The sequence below is a fragment of the Anomalospiza imberbis genome, chromosome Z (assembly GCF_031753505.1).
Source record: "Anomalospiza imberbis isolate Cuckoo-Finch-1a 21T00152 chromosome Z, ASM3175350v1, whole genome shotgun sequence".
Lineage (NCBI taxonomy): Eukaryota > Metazoa > Chordata > Aves > Passeriformes > Viduidae > Anomalospiza > Anomalospiza imberbis.
In genome coordinates this window covers 65,918,955-65,939,513 of record NC_089721.1, presented here as the reverse complement: position 1 = coordinate 65,939,513, position 20,559 = coordinate 65,918,955, and the positions used below count along the sequence as shown (strand labels likewise).

The 20,559-nt window shown below is 37.7% G+C and overlaps 1 protein-coding gene across 6 annotated transcripts in view; it reads right to left on the bottom strand.

Moving 5' to 3' along the window:
• The window catches only part of CERT1 (ceramide transporter 1), an 84,500-nt gene that overhangs the window by 7,160 nt on the left and 56,781 nt on the right, over nt 1–20,559 (bottom strand). For 5 of the 6 annotated variants that reach the window (XM_068177241.1, XM_068177244.1, XM_068177245.1 and 2 more), the window contains 8 exons: nt 16,397–16,554; nt 10,343–10,435; nt 7,552–7,638; nt 6,494–6,586; nt 5,836–5,913; nt 1,597–1,692; nt 780–912; nt 582–652 (listed from right to left, as the gene is read on the bottom strand). In XM_068177241.1, the coding sequence (XP_068033342.1) occupies nt 582–652; nt 780–912; nt 1,597–1,692; nt 5,836–5,913; nt 6,494–6,586; nt 7,552–7,638; nt 10,343–10,435; nt 16,397–16,554 (809 nt within the window). The remainder of the gene's footprint in view (nt 1–581; nt 653–779; nt 913–1,596; nt 1,693–5,835; nt 5,914–6,493; nt 6,587–7,551; nt 7,639–10,342; nt 10,436–16,396; nt 16,555–20,559) is intronic. The other variant, XM_068177243.1, reaches the window with a different exon arrangement.

The window sequence follows — 20,559 nt, the reverse complement described above, 5'->3', positions numbered from 1 at the left end:
TTAACATTTGAATATACTAATGTTTGGAAACATACAAGACTAAGGATGAGTAGGTAAATTTTATTCCTATAAATTTTTCAGATCTTTACATTTCAGTTGTAATTCAAATTATCATTTTTATAAATTGACATCAAAACCATTTTGGGGGAAAAAACAATTAAGGTACAAGAAAAAATGTTGTACCAATGATTAAAAAGACTTGCATTATGAGGTGGTATGTCAACTAATTGTGGTGAACAGTAACCTGCATTTTTGAAAAAAAAAACCACATGTGTTACAGTGGTGTAGGTTTCTTCCTTGTAGTCAGTGGTGATTTATTGCTTCTGTTTGCTTTGGATGACTCTGGCCTTGCTGGCAGTGATATAATCATGACATTAAAAGCAGGCTCTATCAGACACACGCATAACCAATTATGGTCTCAAGGAAAGTTTGAAAAATTAACGGAAGTTGCAGTTTAATAGAGAACTTGTTCTGGAATATTGTCCAGAACAGTATTTTAAGTTGTTAGACCAAGTATTCAGAATACTGGAACATGCATGCTTCAGATGTCTTGGTAAGGTATGCAAATGAAGTATTATTACCTTATGTGTCTGGTAAATGATGATTGCATTATCAGCTAAATTTTCCACGACATGGAAATTTTCAATTGTTGCTAAAAGGGGAGGGGGGCGGGGGGGAAGGAAAAGAAATACATCAGTGAACAGTCACAGAAAATATAACAATGCTATAAATACTATTCTTGCTGATAAACCTTCAAAGCTGAAGAACCAATGCCTTACTTTCCCAGTCATTACGGACATCAACATTCCAGAAGTAGTGGCAAACTTCATGTCCTGTTACCCCTTTAACAGCATGGGTTGCTTTCAAAGGATCTAGAACTATTCCATTCTCTTCTACTTCTCGTCTGTATACCTAGAGCCAAACACAAAGAAAGATATGTAGAGCAGAAGCTGTTGAAACTGTTAATGTTTTATTGTTTACATTTAATCAGTCTAAAAAAACCTGAACTAACAAACCACTTACCTAGAAGCTTATCATGCGAATAATCTGCCATGAAAGTGTTCTCTGGTAACATCCATTGAAGACATTCTTATGTGGTAATTCACATTAAAATACCAGTACTTTAAGGTTTCTACTCCAAAAATGATTAAGCTAGCTTATTTATTACTATTGACATGGATTTATAATCATGGGGGAGCAGCCAACACTGTAGCTTGTTACTCTTGTTATTTTTGTACATAGAATTTACACATTATTTTGATACCAAGCTTTAAGTAGGAGAGAATGAGAAAGGAATTTGTAAAGATGAATCTATTGCAAGAGTTACACAGTATTTTGTATGAATAAATAGATTAGAAGACACAGTTCTCATGGACCCTAGTCCCAAACTAAACAGTGCTATTCCCAGAGAGAAGTTACAACAGCATAACTTGCTGATTGATAATATTTTCAAAAATCATAGAATGATTTAGATTGGCAAAGACCCTTAAAATCATTGAGTCCAGCAGTAAAGATAACACTGCCAAATGTACATTGGAAGTATCTGTCTTCACAGTGTATCATCTTATATGAATTAACCAAACCTGAAACATTTACCTTCATTTCTCCTTCTTCTACCACTAGCTGCCAATTGGCATCTCCTCCTACATCTTGCAAGGAATATGTCATGTGATTTTGTACCATCTCTTCCACCTGTAAAAGAAAAAAAAAACAGTAATTTTTAACTCATTCCTTCCATGTTTTTGGGGAGATACTGTACAGCACTGGAAGTCACAAGTTAATACTTCAATTCCTGTGCAGGAGCTGAATTTGAATGAGAGAGTTCTCTGTTAGATCAGGAACAAACAAATAACGCTGGCCTTCAGAAACAAAAGCCAAAATCTTGATTCAAATTCCAACTTCCCCCTTTGTGGCTACTTCCTAGCCTGCCTTTATGCCTTTAAACTGTCAAACCTCATCACTTCTACCTAAAACATTTCTTTATTTCAGCAGATAGGAACTGCAAGTATCTCTAAATGGAATTGCAATAGACTGTAAGATATTCACTGAAGAGCATTTAAAAGCTCAACAAAGGCAGGGGATTAGGGAGGAAAACTGACAAGCTCTAAAAAGCAAATGCACATCAAAAGTCATATTGGAAGAGCAGTGAAGAAAAGAATCACAAGCAAAGCCTGCCTCCTCTGTTTCAGAGGCATCTTCGCACAGTTGACAGCTAGGGAAAAAAACAGAAATGCCTACACTCAAAGGATTATGATGGTACAGAGATTCTATAAATACAAAATGCTCATTTAAAACTTATTTTGCTAGAAGCTGTGCCGTTTTTTACAGCCAAATATTTGCTATATTTTTATCAAGCTATGTGAATATCTCATTTTTTATTCCATACATTTTGCATGAAAATGGGTACTGGGACAGGAAGATGATGTTTATTTTAGATCTAATATGTTATTCTGTTTCTTTGGTTCCCCACCCTTTTCCTAATGCCCCAAATAAAACCAGAAGCAAAATCATAGGGTATCCATTGCTGTGTAATGTTTCAAATATTTGAAACACTTTAATAACTTTTTTCCACCCAAAAGATAGACAACTGCTAAAACCTGTCACAGAAAGCAAGTCCACATGATTCACAGCATTTTCCTGAACTACTAGAAATAACTTTTTTTTTTCTCCAAAAGGAAAAGCGCTACAAATAAAATTAGTTATGTGACCAACACAAAGATTAGCTGAAGAAGTGCACAATCACAAAATTAACAGTCTGAACCCCAAGGTGCTTTTGCACATCTTACAAAAATATGAAGCCTAGTGTGCAGTAAAATAGGGAAAACATATTTCAGGAAGTATGAAAACAAGTAAAAAGCAAAAATAATATTAATCATCTTTTTTTATATGATACAGAATTGAAACATGTTATTTACTTTTAATTTAAGGCAGTAATTTTGTTTGTGCTATGTACTCAACAGGCAATACAATTAAGGCCAGAAAGAAAAAGGGTACTCTGAATCAAATAAAACTCTAGAATGGAAATCCTAACTTTTCTTAGTTTAACTAAGCATAGATTTCTCTAGACAAGGCAAAGTTATCAATCCAGTTTTTGGGTGCTTTGGTTCTGAACTTCAGTGAACAAAAAGCACCACCAAAACTTATGTTTCAGCTTCTAGATAAGCCAAATTTGCTGCCAGTTACTAGCAGGCTTCCTACAAAAGTGAAAAGATGACAGTACAATACAAACCAGGTAAGAATGTGGGCTATTTAAATATTCAATTATTTAGTACTAGGTCACACTGCTTTAAGAAAGGAATTCTTGCTATGCTGTCAGCACCTACTTCCCATACCTTCAGGCCCTTACGTATCTTCTATCCCATCTCTTAATTTATTAAGGAAAAAGCTACACTTTATACATTTACTTTTGTCTTTTGATTCTTTTTGCTTTACGTGCTAGATGCAAAGGGATGAAGGAACTATCAAGGAAAGAAGAGAAGGAGGTATCCACAGGAATGCAATCTAAACAGACTCCTGTTTCACCAGGAAATGCAGTATTTATACATCCTGCTTGTGCACATTGTCTGTACAAACTGTATTTAGTCTATGCAACTGGTCACCATCTGACAAACTTGCACCAATTTCAGAGGCACAGTCAAGATCCAAAGATTCTCTCCCACCTGAAAGGCTCCCTCTTACCTCTGAGTTCCTAGCTGGCTACAAGAACGGTCTGCAAAAATATTTGCAACCTGTATGCCACACAGCCTTCACCTGAACTTTGAGTGGCAAATTTTTCCCTTTAAATGGCCTAAGAACAACTCAGAACCTATTATAAAGCTGACAGATCTTTAAAAGTGATCTGAACTCCCACTCAGCTTGTAGAGACAACAATGCCTTTCTAGAGACACACCGAAGAAACAGCTCCCATCAGAATACATGTTTACACTTCTCAGTCTTAAAAACAGGGCTGCAAATAACTACTTGACCTTTTACTAATACCAACATTCCCTTCATTCACAGGAAGTGTAGGAAAAAAAATCACAATTATTAAGAACCAGGATACTAATTTGCCTTCCTAAAGCAAACTGTCAGCCTGGGAACAAAGGCCAATTTTTAATAGATTTTTAATAAAGTCCATAGCAGGTAGAATGAAAAGGTCTGCTATTCTCATCATACTCTCTGTTGTCTTGTTCAGTAGAACTGAAACTCCAGAGTACAGTAGGTGGAGTGACTTGTTAGTCTGGCAAAAATTTGTTTTAGGGAAAATACTTGGAGGCTGGAACTGCATGTGGGGATATTCATACTTTCTGTAGTGAGTCCATTAGCTTGAAACTGAATTAGGAGGCACTCCATAGTAACTTTCACATAGTATAAACTGTGCAGCAGGAAAAAAGAGCAACTTTACTCCAGTCCATTTGATCCTGATACTTAACCACAATTTGCATTATTGTGATAAGGATCTGGTCCACCTCAGGTGTGTTTGTAAGTGATCAGTTCTGCAGTCACAGTGGTGCTCTACAACTCAGGCTTATCATATGAATACAGAAATATTATCACAGGCATAAAACAGGTGAAAATGGGGACACCTGCATATCTTGGAAAATATGAGTTCCCCTTATTCTGAATGATCCCTGCACCCACAACCTGACAGAGTACTAGTTCCTGTCTTGGCAATCAAACTTGCTTTCTATTACTTATTACTCCCTTACTTTATTATCCCCTCACTTTATTACCCCTCTTCCCAAAGAAAAAACAACTTAGAAAACTAACTCAGCTACTGGAGTACCAGCGATGAGCCTATCACTGTTGTGCAATAGTCATTGCATACTTTTTCCCTTGCAGTATGTTCAGATTTCAGAAATAAACTGACTGCAAAAGGTCTTGGAATTTTAGTCCACTAGTCAAGTCCTTAAGTGGTGGTTCTGCTCATGGAGCTGGTAGTAAGGTCTGCAGGTAATAAAATTCCAGGCTCTGTTAAAAACAAAAATAAATTCCATTTGTTTGGGAAAAAAAAAAAAAAAAAGATTGGTTGGAGCTTTTAAAAAACCTGTCAAAGAGCTGATCCCAGAAGGAAGCTCCATATTCACCATCACATACAGACCACAGAAGGAAAGAAATAGCATGAATAACATATCTGAACTACTGTTTCGGAGATTAAAAAGCAAATGCTCATCTAATTCTACTCTAAACTATCACCTTCCTAGTCAGTACCTGAAGTAATTTTGTACCTTACTGGAATATATCATTATGGCAACACTGACATATTCAGGATGTCAGACTTAATTTTTGAAGGACAAGTGAATATACATGAACACTTCAATTTGATTTCTCATACCCAGTCTTGTTGGTCAACATGTTTAATAGCCTTCTGGTAATCAAACTAGTCATAGAGGTAAAAAATGGCAATAGTGAACCATAAGACTCAATGTATTAATATCATTACAAATTAACACTTCAGACAAAAATCAAACCTTTGATTTAAAAGCAAGAAAACTATTCAATCTGAAGCAAAGACCATCTCTAGCCTCTGTAAAGCACGTTATTCTACTTTCATTACAACTAGAGATACAAAATTTTCAAAATATAGACCTTTTTATTAAAGCTATTGAAGTAAACCAAATAGTTTCACAAGATTTGGGCCTCTGCACAAGTGGTATGCATGCAAGCTGGATGTAAAGAAAGACAACCATTTAGTACAGGAATAGAGAACTCCTTTGTTTGTCTCAATGTACTAGTTTAAAGCAAGCAGTGATTGACATAACAAAAAACCAAAAAACGAAAAAAACCCAGGTTCTAGAGAAAAGGATGATATAAAGCAAAGATATGCAACCCCCACTTGACACATCAATACAGTACCTGGGCGCTGAATCTGTGAACATCATCAGAGGCACTGACTAGATCAATGGAAGACATGGAGGAAGAGCGACTATAGGGCTACCAGAGACAGACAAAGAAAAAACCAAGTAATCAGAACAAAGGCACAACAGAGCGTTCAGTACCAACTTGCAAGCACAAGATAATGAAGAAAAGGAAAACAAAAGCACCATAAGCAGCAAGCACAGCAGCAAATGCTGATTTCATGCACCTGTTATATATTATGCTCCCAGTGTAGCCCTGACAGGAGCATAGTGTTTCCAGTAACATTCAAAAACAAGTCAACCAATCCTGATACAACCAACTGGATTATTATTTTTTAAAAATAAAATAAATTCAATGAATCTGGGTGAAGGTATCTTGAAAATACTGAAGTTAGCCAATTGGGATATTTAATTTTTTTCTGCCTGACAAGCCTGATACAAATAAAGAATATTCTAAACAGGTTCTTAAATCAGTATTTTTGAGCCAAGACAAAAGCAGTCCTTCTTCAGCTCCAGCTACTTTTTTTTCAAAAATGAGTAGGCCACTGGAAGTTACTAGAAACACAGAAAAAAATCTCAGCTACCCATACAAAATATTACATAGAAACAGCACAGACCAGCCCATTATTCTGAGAAGATCAGGATAAATATCTTACCGTTTGCACAAATCGATGAGTCCCCACAGCAGAATATGCATCTCCAGAAGGTAAGGATGTTGGCCAGTGTAATCTAACCTTTTCGCTTTGGGACTGCAACAACATAGGTTTAATTATTATTAGTCAGCTGCTACAGGGTGGACTGTGAAACAAAAGTGAGTCATGCTCAATCTATATAGTCACTACAACAACGAATGCTGTCCATGACAGGCATGAAGCTGTCATCCCACTGGAATTCTCAGTGAGTGGGCCTGAAGACTGAATTAATCTAAACTTCAAGGTGTATTTCTAAGCTAAGGAAAACACACTGGCAGCATTAAAGATCCATGTAGTACTATTATAGTCATTCAAAACCTTTATTCTTTGCTAAGAGATCCCAACATAGGGTAAACTCTGTTGGAAAATACAGGTCCACTAGAAAGTAATTTCATTCTCAAGTCATTGTTATTCACTACATTCCTAAGCATAAAGTCTTTTATGACAAAGGATGCAAGACTTTGTTATTCCCTCTCGTTTTATATGCTACTATACTTTCTCATACTCTATTTTCTAGAATGCACCTTATCCCTTTTTGATACTTGTCACTGAATTGTATTAAAAAAATGAGTTAGTGAAGTAGCCAGGCAGAACAATGTCTTTCCTATTCCACGTATCACTGAAGTAAAAAGAAACTTAGGCTCAATTATTAGATTTTGAGAGACAGCTGATATTTTGAGAGACAGTGGTATTTGATATTTTATCTTAACATTCTTATATGTGATTATCTATAATCACATATATATAATTTTCATACAAGACATTTATTTAGGAATTAGAAACTAGAGACATTCAATAAACTTAGCATTTATACTATTTTTTTCTAGACAAGCTATGAAGTTACTTTCTCAAAATTAGCATTAAGCAACAATATTTTAATGTAAAAATAGTAAGGGGAATTTCCTGATCAGTGTCAGAATAAACTAACTGGAGCTTCAAGAGATACACCTCAGGACAGACTGTAAAACACAGAAGTCTCTCAGGAAGTGCTCATCATTAACACATTTTTCAAGTTTTAGTACCTGTTCTTCCATTTTATCCTGTCTGTCAAGAGCAGCTTCAACAGCATCAAAGAATTCTTCTTCATTAATCAGACTATTAGGACCCTCCTTAGCATAAGAAAAAAAAAAAAAAAAAAACTAGTTAAAAATCCTGGAGACATAAAAGTTCCGCTTCAATTTAACATTAGAAATACATATTTATATTTTATATGTAACTGATGGGAGCAAATTTCTTCTACAGATCTCAAATATTTTCACCAATATTCTGAGATTACAAGTTCTCTGAAAATCTTTACTTGTTAAAGGAAGTGTCTTCCTCTGACAACAATTTAATGATAGTTACCTAAAGAAGAAAAAACCCCAGGAAAGTGAGTAATAGTGTCAGTATGCTTTGACTCCAAATTTAGGACTTAATTAATAAATGTCTTCTCTTGAAAATGTTTACAGTGTCAGTAAAATACATCTATTAACATAACCATGTAGTTAGACTCCTTACAAGTATTTCAGTGCCTAAAGGCACGGATATTCACCTGTGTTCAAAAATAGAACAAGGGAAGACCGAATTTTGGGGATCTCTATAGAACATTCTTGGAAACAACAGTTTTACACTAAACAGCAGGTACAGGTAAGTCAAGGACTGAAAACTCTAGTCTACTAATTAAAAATGGTAATTTAATAAAATCAGGTTTACTGCTTTTACTGTATTGTAAAACAACCTAGTCCTGCAAATTAAAAAAAAAAAAAAAACAACCCAAAATTGTGTATCAGCAGTGACACCTGGAAGAAGCAGCTGGGTTAATAACCAAGTAGACAAAGTTCAACTTCCTATTTATTTAATTCTTTTACAGTGAATGTCTCAGTGACAATAATTAATCTAATGTCAAGTATCTTAAAGATCTGTGCAGTACTACTGCTATTTCTCAGGCTATGACTTGAAAGTAGAAACATGTTTCATTAATGTACATGAAAGGGTCAAGCTTACTGTATTACAGGTGAACTAGCTTACGTAAGTGTGGATGCCTCATCTGTGGAAGTGTTCAAGGCCAGGCTGGATGGGGCATTAAGCAACCTGGTCTACTGGGATGAGTCCCTGCCCATGGCAGGAATATTGGAACTAGATAATCTTTAATGTCCCTTCCAACCTAAACCATTATTACTTTTCAAAGGTCGGTTTATGCATCTTAGGATAGAACTAAATATATCACTGAGGAGAATGCTGATGAAATGCAATTTAACAGAAGCAAGGAACTTAAAATATGAATTTGAAAACATAGTATTTCAAGTGGCAGTGACAGATTAAAAATCAGTTAAAATTAAATGTCATCTTCTAGGACAGTCTCTGCTGTCAGAGTTGTTTTGTTTTTTTTTTTTTTTTTTTTTTTTTTACTTATCTCTACAGCTGAACAAATAAAAAGGTAAATTACAATTACATATAAGTGGTATCAAATGTACGAGAAAGTAAGAAAAAACCAACAGAAATATCTGTAAGAGACATACTTCAGACAAAAGCAAAATATCAAAGGTTAGGATATACTTCCACTCAAGAAATTAAGGACTGAGATTCTTCATGCAGTTTCAGTTTCCAAGGTGAAAAAGTAAATTTGGCATGAACACACTTGTAAATTACGCTTGCACTGGCTTGTGAAACTTCACTTTGCCTCTTTAGGAAACAACCCAATTTTAAAAGTGTATTGTGTTACTGTAGTAAGGTTTTGGTAGCTGAAGTGGCTACAGGGGTGGCTTCTGTGGGAATCTGATAGAAGCTTCCCCCACGTCCAACTGAGACAGTATGAGCTGGCTCTAGGATGGACCTGCTGTTGCCACTGCCCAAGGCCATGCCCAACAGTGACTATGGTAGCACCTCTGGGATAATGTATTTAACAAGGGGGAAAAAAACTGCAGCTGGAGAAGAGTGGAGTTAGAGTATGTGAGAGAAAGAGCTCAGTAGGTACCAGATCAAGGAGGGGTGAAGGAGGGGTAGGAGGTGCTCCACATGCTGAGATTTCCCTGCAGCCACTGGTGAAGACTACAGTGAAGCAGCTGCTCCCCTGCAGCCCATGGAAGGTCCATGGAGGAGCAGAGATCCACCTGTAGCCCACTGAGGAGCCCACACTGGAGCAGGTGGATGTCCAAAGAATGATGTGATCCTGTGGGAAGCCCACGTAAGAATAGGCTTCCAGCAGGACCTGTGGCCCCATGGAGGGAAGCTCATGCTGGAGCAAGTTTACTGGCAGGACTGTGAACCCATGCTGGAACAGCTTGTTCCTAGAAGGACTGCATCCTGTGGGGAAGACTCATGCAGAGCAGTTCATGAAGAACTGCAGTCCATGGGAAGGACTCATGTTGGAAGAGTTCATGGAGAACTGTCTCCTGTGGGATGGAATCCCACACTGGAGAAGGGTAAGAGTGTAATGAGTGCTCCCTATGATGAGGTAAGAGGGGCAGAGACAATGTGAGAGGAACTGACCACAACCCCCGTTCCTCTTCTCTCTGCACAGCTGAGGGATAGAAGGCAGAAAATTTGGATGTGAAGTTAAACCTAGGAAGAAGAGCGGGGTAGGGGAAGTGTGGTTTTAAGTTCTGATTAGTAATTAAGCGGTATTTCCCCAAGCTGAGTCTGTTTTGCCTCTGTCAGCATTTGGTGAGTAACCTTTCCCTGTCTGTATCTCAGCCCACAAGACTTTCAATATATTCTCTCTCCCCGTCCACCTGAGGGGAGTAGTAGAGTGGCTTAGTGGGCATCTGGTAACCAGGGTCAACCCACTAGAAAAAGTCATAGTGCTATAAAAATTTTCTAAAGTAGAATTCATACCTCATAGTCTGGCCCCCCAAAGTGGGACTTTTTCTTCAGTTCTGTCACAGCATTTTTGTATGCGTCTTCAATTCTTCTCCTTTTCTCTGTCTCCTGTAAAATTACATGACCATTTGATGCAGCAAAAATGAATTGTCAACATGCCAATAAATGGAATGGCCAGGGTAGTGTTTTTTCCAAGCAGCAACTGCAAAGCTGATGAGTTTCTGATTTATTTGCATGTATGCATTCTATGTGCCAATATACATGCATATATAATAAAAAGTTTGGGGAACTAGCTACCTTGAGGATACCTTCTAAGTCATGTGGAAGAAACCAGACCAGCAAGCAAAAACTGGTTTCTAGTTTAAGCACAGTTGTTCCCTCTTCATTCAGAGTCATACTTTGTATCTGACATTTCATATAAACTTCCTTGGCACAGATACTTGGGCAGGTATAACAAAGGGTAAAAACTAAAACTGGCAAAAAGCTAACATGCTGAATGTAGTGATACACTAACAAGTTTGTATCTATAATTAGGGCAATGTGAATAATTTTGTGGACTCCATACAGAGTGCAATTTGATAGCCTTCTCCTGTAACAGGTTGTGACTGTAATAGGAGCCAGTCTAAGTACAAACCTGATAGTGATTATATCATTGCCTATTTTGAATAAAACAATTGTAATGCCAAAATCAGACTAAGTCTAATATTGCCTTTACAAATTCTGCATACAGCCAAATATTTTCCATGAAAAAACTATAAACACTTCTGAAATTCTTGCAAAAATCAGCTTTTTTGCAAGATGTTTCTCTATCCCCTTTCAAAATCACTTCAGATGAAACAAGTTACGTCTAACAGGTGGACATCATACACTTCTTGCAGATATGGGTATAATTATTCAGCAACCCAAATCGAAATGTAAAGATTCAGTGGAAAACCCTAAATCAATACTGAAAAGCTGAGTTTACTAACTGGGAATTTGCTGGTAACATTCCCTTGAACACATTTTCCAGTTAGGCAATACTTTTGATGTAGAACAAGGTAGTATAGCTTTCCACACACACTAACAAAAGAAAGGAAGAAAGAAAGAAAGAAAGGAAGAAAGGAAGGAAGAAAGAAAGGAAGAATGGAAGAAAGAAAAAAAAGCACTTTGATGGAGACAATATTGTCCTTAACTGTGACTAAAGGCTTTCCCCTTCTGAAACAATCAAGAGGCAGTACCTGCTAACAGATTTCACAAAATTTTGCATGTTTATCCTTTTTGAAAGGAACTGGAAAGTCCTGAAGATACATAAAGCATGACTTGAGTATAAGTCACTGAGAAAAGTACAGAAATTTTACCAGACTTGGAATGAAAAACAAAACAGACCCCACCTAAAATATAACTCCTCCCACTCACCCCAAATCCCCACACTTTCTGTAATTTAATCTGCAAATTAGTTACAATTCACATGTGTCAAAACATGACTGTCCAAATTTGCCAGCTTCCCTTGGCAATAATATTAGAGAAGGAAGAAACAAGAAAAGAAAAATGCTGCAGCAGTCAAGACATCAAGAAAAACATTATCACAAAGACTTTGTCGCAAGTAGAACAGTGGGTCAGATACTAATGACAAAATCCTTTGTGTATATAATGTGTATACATTTTAAGAAAAGTCTGTTTTAAAATACATTCAATGTATTATATACTGCACTGGTAACAAAAAGTCAAGCTCAAGATCCTAAGAGCTAAGTATAAAAGGTGGAAAGAAAAGCTGTAACTACAATAACTTTAGATAATACTACATGTTTCACATCCATTTCATTCTGGACATTTCACTATTCTGGTAGTGAAAGAAAATTAACCATAGAATCTATACTTCTATCATCTCACAATATTTATTTCCTTTTTAGAGACATTTACAGACAGATTCAAGAAAACTGAAAGTAGAAAGATCTATACCATTATTATCCCACATCTATCATCTATCATATGAAAAGCAATGTCTTTTGATCAGGCCCATAGTTATAGAAGTTACTATTAAAAAGTGATGTTTAAGCACTAAAATGAAAAGATAAAAACTAAACCAAAAGCAGCTCTACCACTGTGGAATAATGGTAGCAGAGGTCTGAATACAGTCAATTGCTGTAATTAAGGGTGTAGGCATCAAGGTGCTGCTCACACGGGTAGCATTTGCGGGAGGAGACTGGGGGCTGCCTTGTGGCAGACACAGGTGGCTCTTGCCAGCTCCAAAACAGACTCACTGCAACACACGGCTTAGCCTATCCACCACGTATGTGACACTTCTCTAAGGGTAAAAGAAAAGGAGTAAAAAACACTCTGTGGAGAGAAGTATTGGAAGAAAAAGTGAGAAATCACACAGGAGATGCCCAGACCATGAAGATGAGGAGGTGCAGCTCCAGGGCAGAGAATATATTAGGTCCAAACTGCAGGGGTGTTCCTGAAGTAACCACATCCCATGAAGGATCCACATAGCAACAGATTTTTTTTTTTCCCATAGGGCTGTCACCAATGGAGGCACTAGAGCTACTCGAATTAGAGCTGGGAAAAAGTATGAGGTGGAAGAAATAGCAAAGATGAAGTTTTGGACTAATTACAAACGCTCCATTCCTCACCCTGCACTGTCTGCTGCTAGCAGGCAGTAAAGTTATGGAACATACTACCTCAAGTGAGAGCACACAGCACGTACTGGACAATCAGCCCAGCCAGCAGGGGTTTGTGAAAGGCAGGTCCTGCCTTACCAACCTGAGCTTCCATGACAGGGTGACCTACTTAGTGGATGAGGGAAAGGCTGTGAATGTCATCTGTCTAGACTTCAGTAAAGCCTTTGACACTATTTCCCACAGCATTATCCTGGAGGAAATGGCAGCCCATGGTTTGGCTGAGTATACTCTTCGCTAGTTAAGAAACATCTGTCTGGATGGCTGGGCCCAAATAGTGGTGGTGAATGGATTATATCCAGCTGGTGGCTGGTCACCAGTGCTGTTGGCACGGCTCAATATTTGGGCAAGTCATGGTTCATATCTTTACAGCTGATCAGGACAAGGGGATTGAGTGCACTCTCAGGCGGTTTGCAAGTGACACAAAGCTGGGTGGGAGTGCTGATCTGCTGGAGGGCAGGAAGGCTCTGCAGAGGGATCTGGACAGGCTGGATCATGGGCCGAGGCCAGTGGTGTGAGGTTCAACAAGGACCAGTGCTGGGTCCTGCCCTTGGGTCACAACAACCCCAGGCAGCGCCACAGGCTGGGGCAGAGTGGCTGGAAAGGACCTGGGGGTGCTGGTGACAGTGGCTGGACGTGAGCCAGGGTGTGCCCAGGTGGCCAAGAAGGCCAACGGCATCCTGGCCTGGATCAACAGTAGTGTGGCTAGCAGGAGCAGGGCAAGGATTGTCCCCCTGTATTCAGAACGGATGAGGCCACACCTCAAATCCTGTGCTGAGTTTTGGGACCCTCACTTCAGCAAGGATGTCAAGATGATGTCAAAAGAAGAGCAATGGAGCTAATGAAGGGTCTGAAGCACAACTCCTGTGAGGAGTGGCTGAGGGAGCTGGGGGTGTCTAGTCTGGAAAAAAAGGAGGCTCAAGGACAATGTCATGGCTCTCTACAACTGCCTGAAAGGAGGCTGTAGCCAGGTGGGCTTGGTCTTTTCTCCCAGGTAACAAGCAGGAGCAGAAGAGGAAAGAGTCTCAAGCTGCAGCAGGGGAGGGCTAGACTGGATATTAGGAGGAAGTTCTCCACTGAAAGGGCAGAGAAGCATTGGGACAGACTGCCCTGCTCTGGCAAGTGCTGGTATCACTGACCCTGGCAATGTTAAAAAAGGTGTAGATGTGGCAATCAGGAACATGGTTTACTGGTGGACCTGGAAGGGTTAGGTTAACCATTGGACTTGATAAGATTTGAGGTCTTTTCCAACCTTAATGATTTTACGATTCTAGGTGGAGGAGCCTACAGGGAAGGAATGAAGATGACCTCGGGAAAAGGGGCAAGAAAATGTATTCTGCTGTTCTTCTGTCTCCCATTAACTTCCCATTGTTTTAAGTCAGCAACACGTTGATTTTCCACATGTCAAGAATGTTCTGCTGTGATAAAATCCAGGGAGCAATCTTCCTGTCTTTCTCTTGACACACAAGCTTTCTCATTCTACTTTTCCCTCTAATCCTGCTAAAGAGGTGGTGAGCATTTCACTCTCTGCCAAGGCTATCCCACCACAAGTCTAGTTATTTCATTCAAGAAAAAATCTCCTCTTCCACAAGGTGAGCAAAGACAGCGATACAAAGTAATTACTTTATATACTAATTAAGGTACTTAATACCATGATTGTCCTCTAAATCCCAGAAAATATCATTGACAAATGGGCCATTTTGAAAGTTTCAAGTCTGCCAAAGCAGAGCAAGTTGAAAACGCTAAGGTTTCAGGAGCTTTTGCTCCTTTTAAGTCCCAGGAAAAGAAGTTGAAAGAAGTTTGTGAGCCCCTTTAAAAGGTACTTAGTCATGTTGTATGAGATATTAGTTCCATGAGACCCCAAGTGAAATTTAGGCTTGAATTTGCTAACCACTTGCATCGTCAACAAGTGCTTTAAAGCTAGGTCACAAGACAACAAAAAAAGTGACAAAACCCAAACCTAAATATTTTCAAATTACATTTTAACATATTATTCTTTATTAAAATATACTGAACTACTGGCAAGGAAAACATGCTCTGAGGAAAGTCTCATCAACACAAATGAAGAGTGTTTGTCCAGCACAGGGAAGGCTTTTGCTGTGGCATCTAACAGTAGCCTTCCAATATGTTCAATAAACTAACAAAGAAACTGAGCCAGTCTCCTCACAGTTTACAGGAGAAGGCTGAAAAATAAGCATCAGATACTCAAATAAAAGTTACTCCAACTGTATATAAGGCAAAACTCTTTCACTCTAACAACAGGTGAGGAGCAGACCTGCTTAGAAGAGCTGGGCTGTCTACAGCCTTGATAATGCCCTGACTCAAACTGTCTGACTCAAACTGTCCTTACTTTAAGATGAAGGTTAGAGCAGGAGAACGCTCTTGAAGTCTCTATCCAACCTGAACTCCTCTATGATCCTACAAACAAGCTTCAAGTCTTGGACCTACCATAATTCTTCCAATGCTCAGCTGAGCCAGTAAAGAATTGTTGACGGAAGTCACAATACAGTGACACAGGGTCAGGCCTTTGACATATGCACAAAAAATACAGAAGACAGAGTCAAGGATTCAAATATGGATATATTTTGTCTGGATATGTTCATTCTTTGAATAGTCTATCACTAATTAGAGTAAGATTTGATGTATGGTATATTCCACATCTAAACATGGAAGGAGAACAGGAAGCTACAGTGTACACCAGCCAGCAATGGCAAAATTCTAGAAATTAAAGCCTGAAGTCCAACCTGCCATACCTCCAACACCAGATCTCAGACAAGAAGACACTGCTCCTTTAGAGATGTTACACTGGTTGAGCAGGTTCAGAATGAACTATCACTGCCTAGAATAACATATATTCTCACATGACACAGAAGATTTAACTGATTAGTATAAAGTATAACTTAATCTCACCAATATCCTAGAGGACAGTGAAATAATTTTATCTTGAGGAGACATATAAAGTTAGAACTGGTTGTTCTCTCCAATGCTGTCACCACCTCTTCTCATACTAAAACATTTCAGACACTTACACATCATTTTGCATGCACAGACAATTAGGTCTATGTCAGAGGGCTGTAAGCAATACACTTACTACTATGGGATAATTTCAGGTTCTTTACAGATATAAAGAATATAGGACTACTATCTGAATAAGTGCTGTGAAAAAAAGACCATGATGCAAACAGCTACTGTATCACCACTCAGAACAAGGCTCCTTAACATTTTATAGGGTTAATAATTTAAGCACCTGATTTATAGGGTTAATAATTTAAGCACCTGAAATTAATAAATGCTGTACATAAAAATAAAACCAGTTGTTTGAGTACAGAAGTTAGTAACAGCTTATTTGAAATTTCTATTTCAAGCTAAAGAAAGTTTTTTTTCAACAAAAGTAAAAGGAAAATTATCTTACCTTATCTAGCCTTTTTTGCCAGCTTTCTTCACGTTTTACCATGAGTTCAATGCAATGAGAGAGTGTAGCAAGGATTCCAGCAGTAGTTGCCTTGAATGTTATAGCTTCTCCTTTAAAGTCTATGCCATTAATGCCTTTGGGTGTCACATATGGAAACACTAAAAACACATATATAAGATCACTGATAGCTGCCCTTAATCAAACAAGCACTTCACATGCATGTGTTATATTTGAAGACAACAGACTGGCTACAAAATTAATTAAAAACAAAAATCTAAAGTGATAATAATGTCCACAGTTACCCACAGGATAAAGAAAAATATTCAAAAGGCAAAACAGATCCTTGCAGCTTCATCTTGCTACACTGTATTTCAAGCCTGCTTGTAATGCTGTATTACTCTGCACTCAGCAAATCATGTGGGTGGAGGGAGTGGTAATAGTTTGTAACAATAGCAGTTTGACAGCTTGAAATGGGGCCTAATTAACACAGAGCAACCTTAAAACCTATCAGACTCAGCACTAAGAAAGGAACAATTTAAAAATGTCATCAAATCCAAAATGTCTAATTCAAGGTTCTTTTAAGCATATAATTACAGATTTTACAGAAGTAAAAAGGTGTAAGATAAAAGCATAAAATGTGCTGAATTTTCCAAGTACTGTGAGTTTTACAGTTCCAAGAACTGCTCATTCCGTCAACCAGGCCATCTGTTGCTCAGGCTATTTAAACAAGTAGTTTAAAATTTGTGCAAAAAAGTACCTATTATATGTCACACTGGTACGTAGGTTGACATAATAACATATCAAGCTCTGCACATGAATGTCAGAAAATATTACAAAGCAGAAGTAACACTCAAGTTGAAGCTGACTGAACCCATCAAGTTCAAGTAACTCCTGCTAGTGCCAAAGAGCAATCTCATGACTTATCACCTGGACTGACATAATTTCTTTTCTCCCGTCTCAGTTTGTCAACATATCACTTTTACAGTTTAAAAAGTAAAATTAATTTTTGAGTAAGTTTATTTGTCTGCAAGAGCAAAGCAGAACTTTCAAGCACTTCCATTCTGTAATGACAGAGCACAGTGTCTGCACTTAGGGAACAGAAAGTAATCATCACATAGTCTTCGGCAGTGGTTTAAGTCTCTAGAGGATTTTTATGCCCCCCTGTCAGAAGGAATGAAACTCTTTTTCAAAAAAGTAATTACAGATTACACACAACTTCAAATACCTGAAGAAGCACACATACTATGGTAGAATACAACTTTTTTTTTTTTTGTCTTTTTTTTTTTTAATCAGGAACATTCCCTAAAAGGTAAAAATGATGAAGGCTGAAGGGAAAAAAAAAAAAAAAAGAAAGGCAAGAGAACAAAAAAAACTGTTTAAGAAACGATAATGAGCAAAGCAGCTCTCCCTCCCCAAAAGCTGGAGAGGGAACACAGAGGGGGCTGAGACTGACAGTGGCAAGGAGGTGATGCACTGTTTCCACTGAAAATAATTAAAATTATACAAGAACTTTGCACATAATACTTCAAAACTGAAAAAGATGGTTTCACACTAATAATTCCTCCTGTTGGTGTAGGCTATGTTCACATGCAGGCTTAACAGCACAGCTATAATGCTCGCAGATGTGATTTTTCTCTCTCACTTAGGAAATATGTAGACATGCTGAAGAAACTGCCACTAGCTGCAACACTATATAAATAATTTCAGAAATATCTGCAGTAGAATTTAAGGGAAATATAGCTACACAGCTTAATTTTCTGGAAAAGAGAGAACTTTTGTCCCTTTCTAGGTCTCAGCCACATCTCATTAACACTTCCATACAGTTCTAAGCCATTTCTTAATGACTAGTCTCAGAGTAGGTGTGACAGATGCAGAGATGCAGACCTAAAGTCAGTGCCCAAAGTTTTTCAGTCATGACCATTATGGGTAAAAATTAACATCTTGCAGAAGGATGTAAAACTTAGTTCTTTAAAGAGATGGTCACTCAACAGGTTCCTTATGATGGATACCAAGTATTTTGATTAATTCCTAATCACAGGAAATATCTGTCTTTCTGAAGCATGTTGGGAGATGATTTTAACCCTCACTTCAGGGACCACTGAGCTTCAGCATTTTACAAGTACTTGTGAGAAGATATTCTATTTGGAGAGACCAAACATATTTCTGATTCCTTTTCTACACTTTTTTTCATGTCAGCTACATATTGATTATTTCAAAATTAAATCAGGCATTTGGAGATGTGTGTTTAAAGGTAAAGACTAATAGGAAAGGGTTCTTACTGTTGCAACTGCTCTCTGGTTATTAAACTGAATGCCGTCAACTGAAAAAAGCAAGATAATTTTGTCTCCCACTCTAACTTCAATTTCAACATCTTCCAAGCAGTTCATTTTTTCATTATCCCATCTATGCTCTATTTCTGACTTGCTTTCTCTTTTGTTTCATACAAGGAATTCTTCATACCATTCTTTAACTTTCAATAGCTCTTTAGCTCTTTTCTCTCCTTGACCTCTGTGTCTGTTAGGATAGGTGTTTCCCTTCTTATTCCCAAGATTCTGCTCATAACACCTTCCCACTGTTTGATCAAATCTGTTTTCCAGAGAAACAGTAAAGTATTCTAAAGAGAGTAAGTAGAAAGATGTTCTTACATTTTTTTCCATTTTATGCTCCCTTAACATATTATATCACTAAAGTAATTCTAAGTGAAAAACATTTGTGTCCGTGATCCATTTCTTGAGGCCTAATTCTGTTACCTTCTGTGAATTGCAACAGGATCAGCATGATTAGTTTTCCTCTAAGAACAACCCCAGTTTTTCAGCAGTATTTTAGCAAATATTCTTCCTCCATTCAAAGCACAAAAATCCAACATAAATCTCTGCTGTAATTTACAATTTTCTCTCCTTCAGCCTTTGTACCATTTCCATCTTTATAGCTCCAGTACAAAAGACATCTTCCATATTCAAGGTGGTTCCTTAAGTAGGTTACTTCTTCCTATTCTTAGAAAATTTAAATATAAATACATTCTCTTTCCTGAGGGGATGAATGGAAACACTTAGAAATCAAGACTCTATTCCTGAATATAAGATCTCAATGGGCAAATATGCATCAGCCAGATACCATATCTTGGTGTTTTATATAAATTATTACAATTCCATTTACTAGATATTGTAATTGGAAAGTGGCCAGTATATTTAAACTTCATAGTCCTCTACCTACCTCTTCACCTAAAGATCCCATAGAACACAGAAAAGAGAAAGCCTCCCTATCCAAATCACCTTCAGAGCAGTACACAAATGTCCATACTTAGATAGGTCAGTATGAATATGGCCCCTTAAGTCAGTCTTAAATCTAACAATTTGAGCTTTAGATTGGTGCACTAGTAGTTTGAACAGCAGGCTTAAACACTCCATCATATCACCGTAAGCTGAATTAAGAGGTTGAACCTATGCCTCACTTCCTGAACCACTGAGTGAAGAACCATCTCAGAATGAACAGGCAACCACTTGTAAGCTACAGTTAAGAAGATTGTTAGAGTCCTTCCAGGACAAGATAGAAACTGCAAGAAAACCTGAAATCTGAGAAACCAAATCTTAACAGCTGCTCTGAAGCTAAGCTTTTAAAAAGGTGAAGTTCAAGATAAATCTTTCATTGCCAGTTATGTCTGACCTTTTTTTTTGTGCCCAATACATGAGCATGGTTGCCTGAGACCTCTACTACATCCACCATATCACTTATAATTCCACTTTAAGACAGAGAGTCTAATTATTCATTTCTAATCAAGCTTTGCAGCACTCACCTACTAAATATTTAATTAATTTAGCCACTAGAAATCAGACTGAGGCATAGAAAAACTGAAATGGGAATAAGTATTTTCATAGAAATAATTGATGGAAAGTAAATTTAATGGAATACAGGACTCAAGTGGAATTAGAAGTTGTGCAAAATGCAAGGGGTTGCAGAATTATTTTCTGTAGTGACCTATAGTGAATGAGTTTATACAGGTATCCATAAAACCAAGTATCAATTTCTTAGCATGTAAGTTCCCAAAAGCTTGATGACCAGCTGCATTAAAAATGCAGACTTTCCTAATGACATTCCCCACAGTATATGCATATATATTGCAGATGCACCAGAACAACACAGATATGAAAAAATTTTCTACAGGT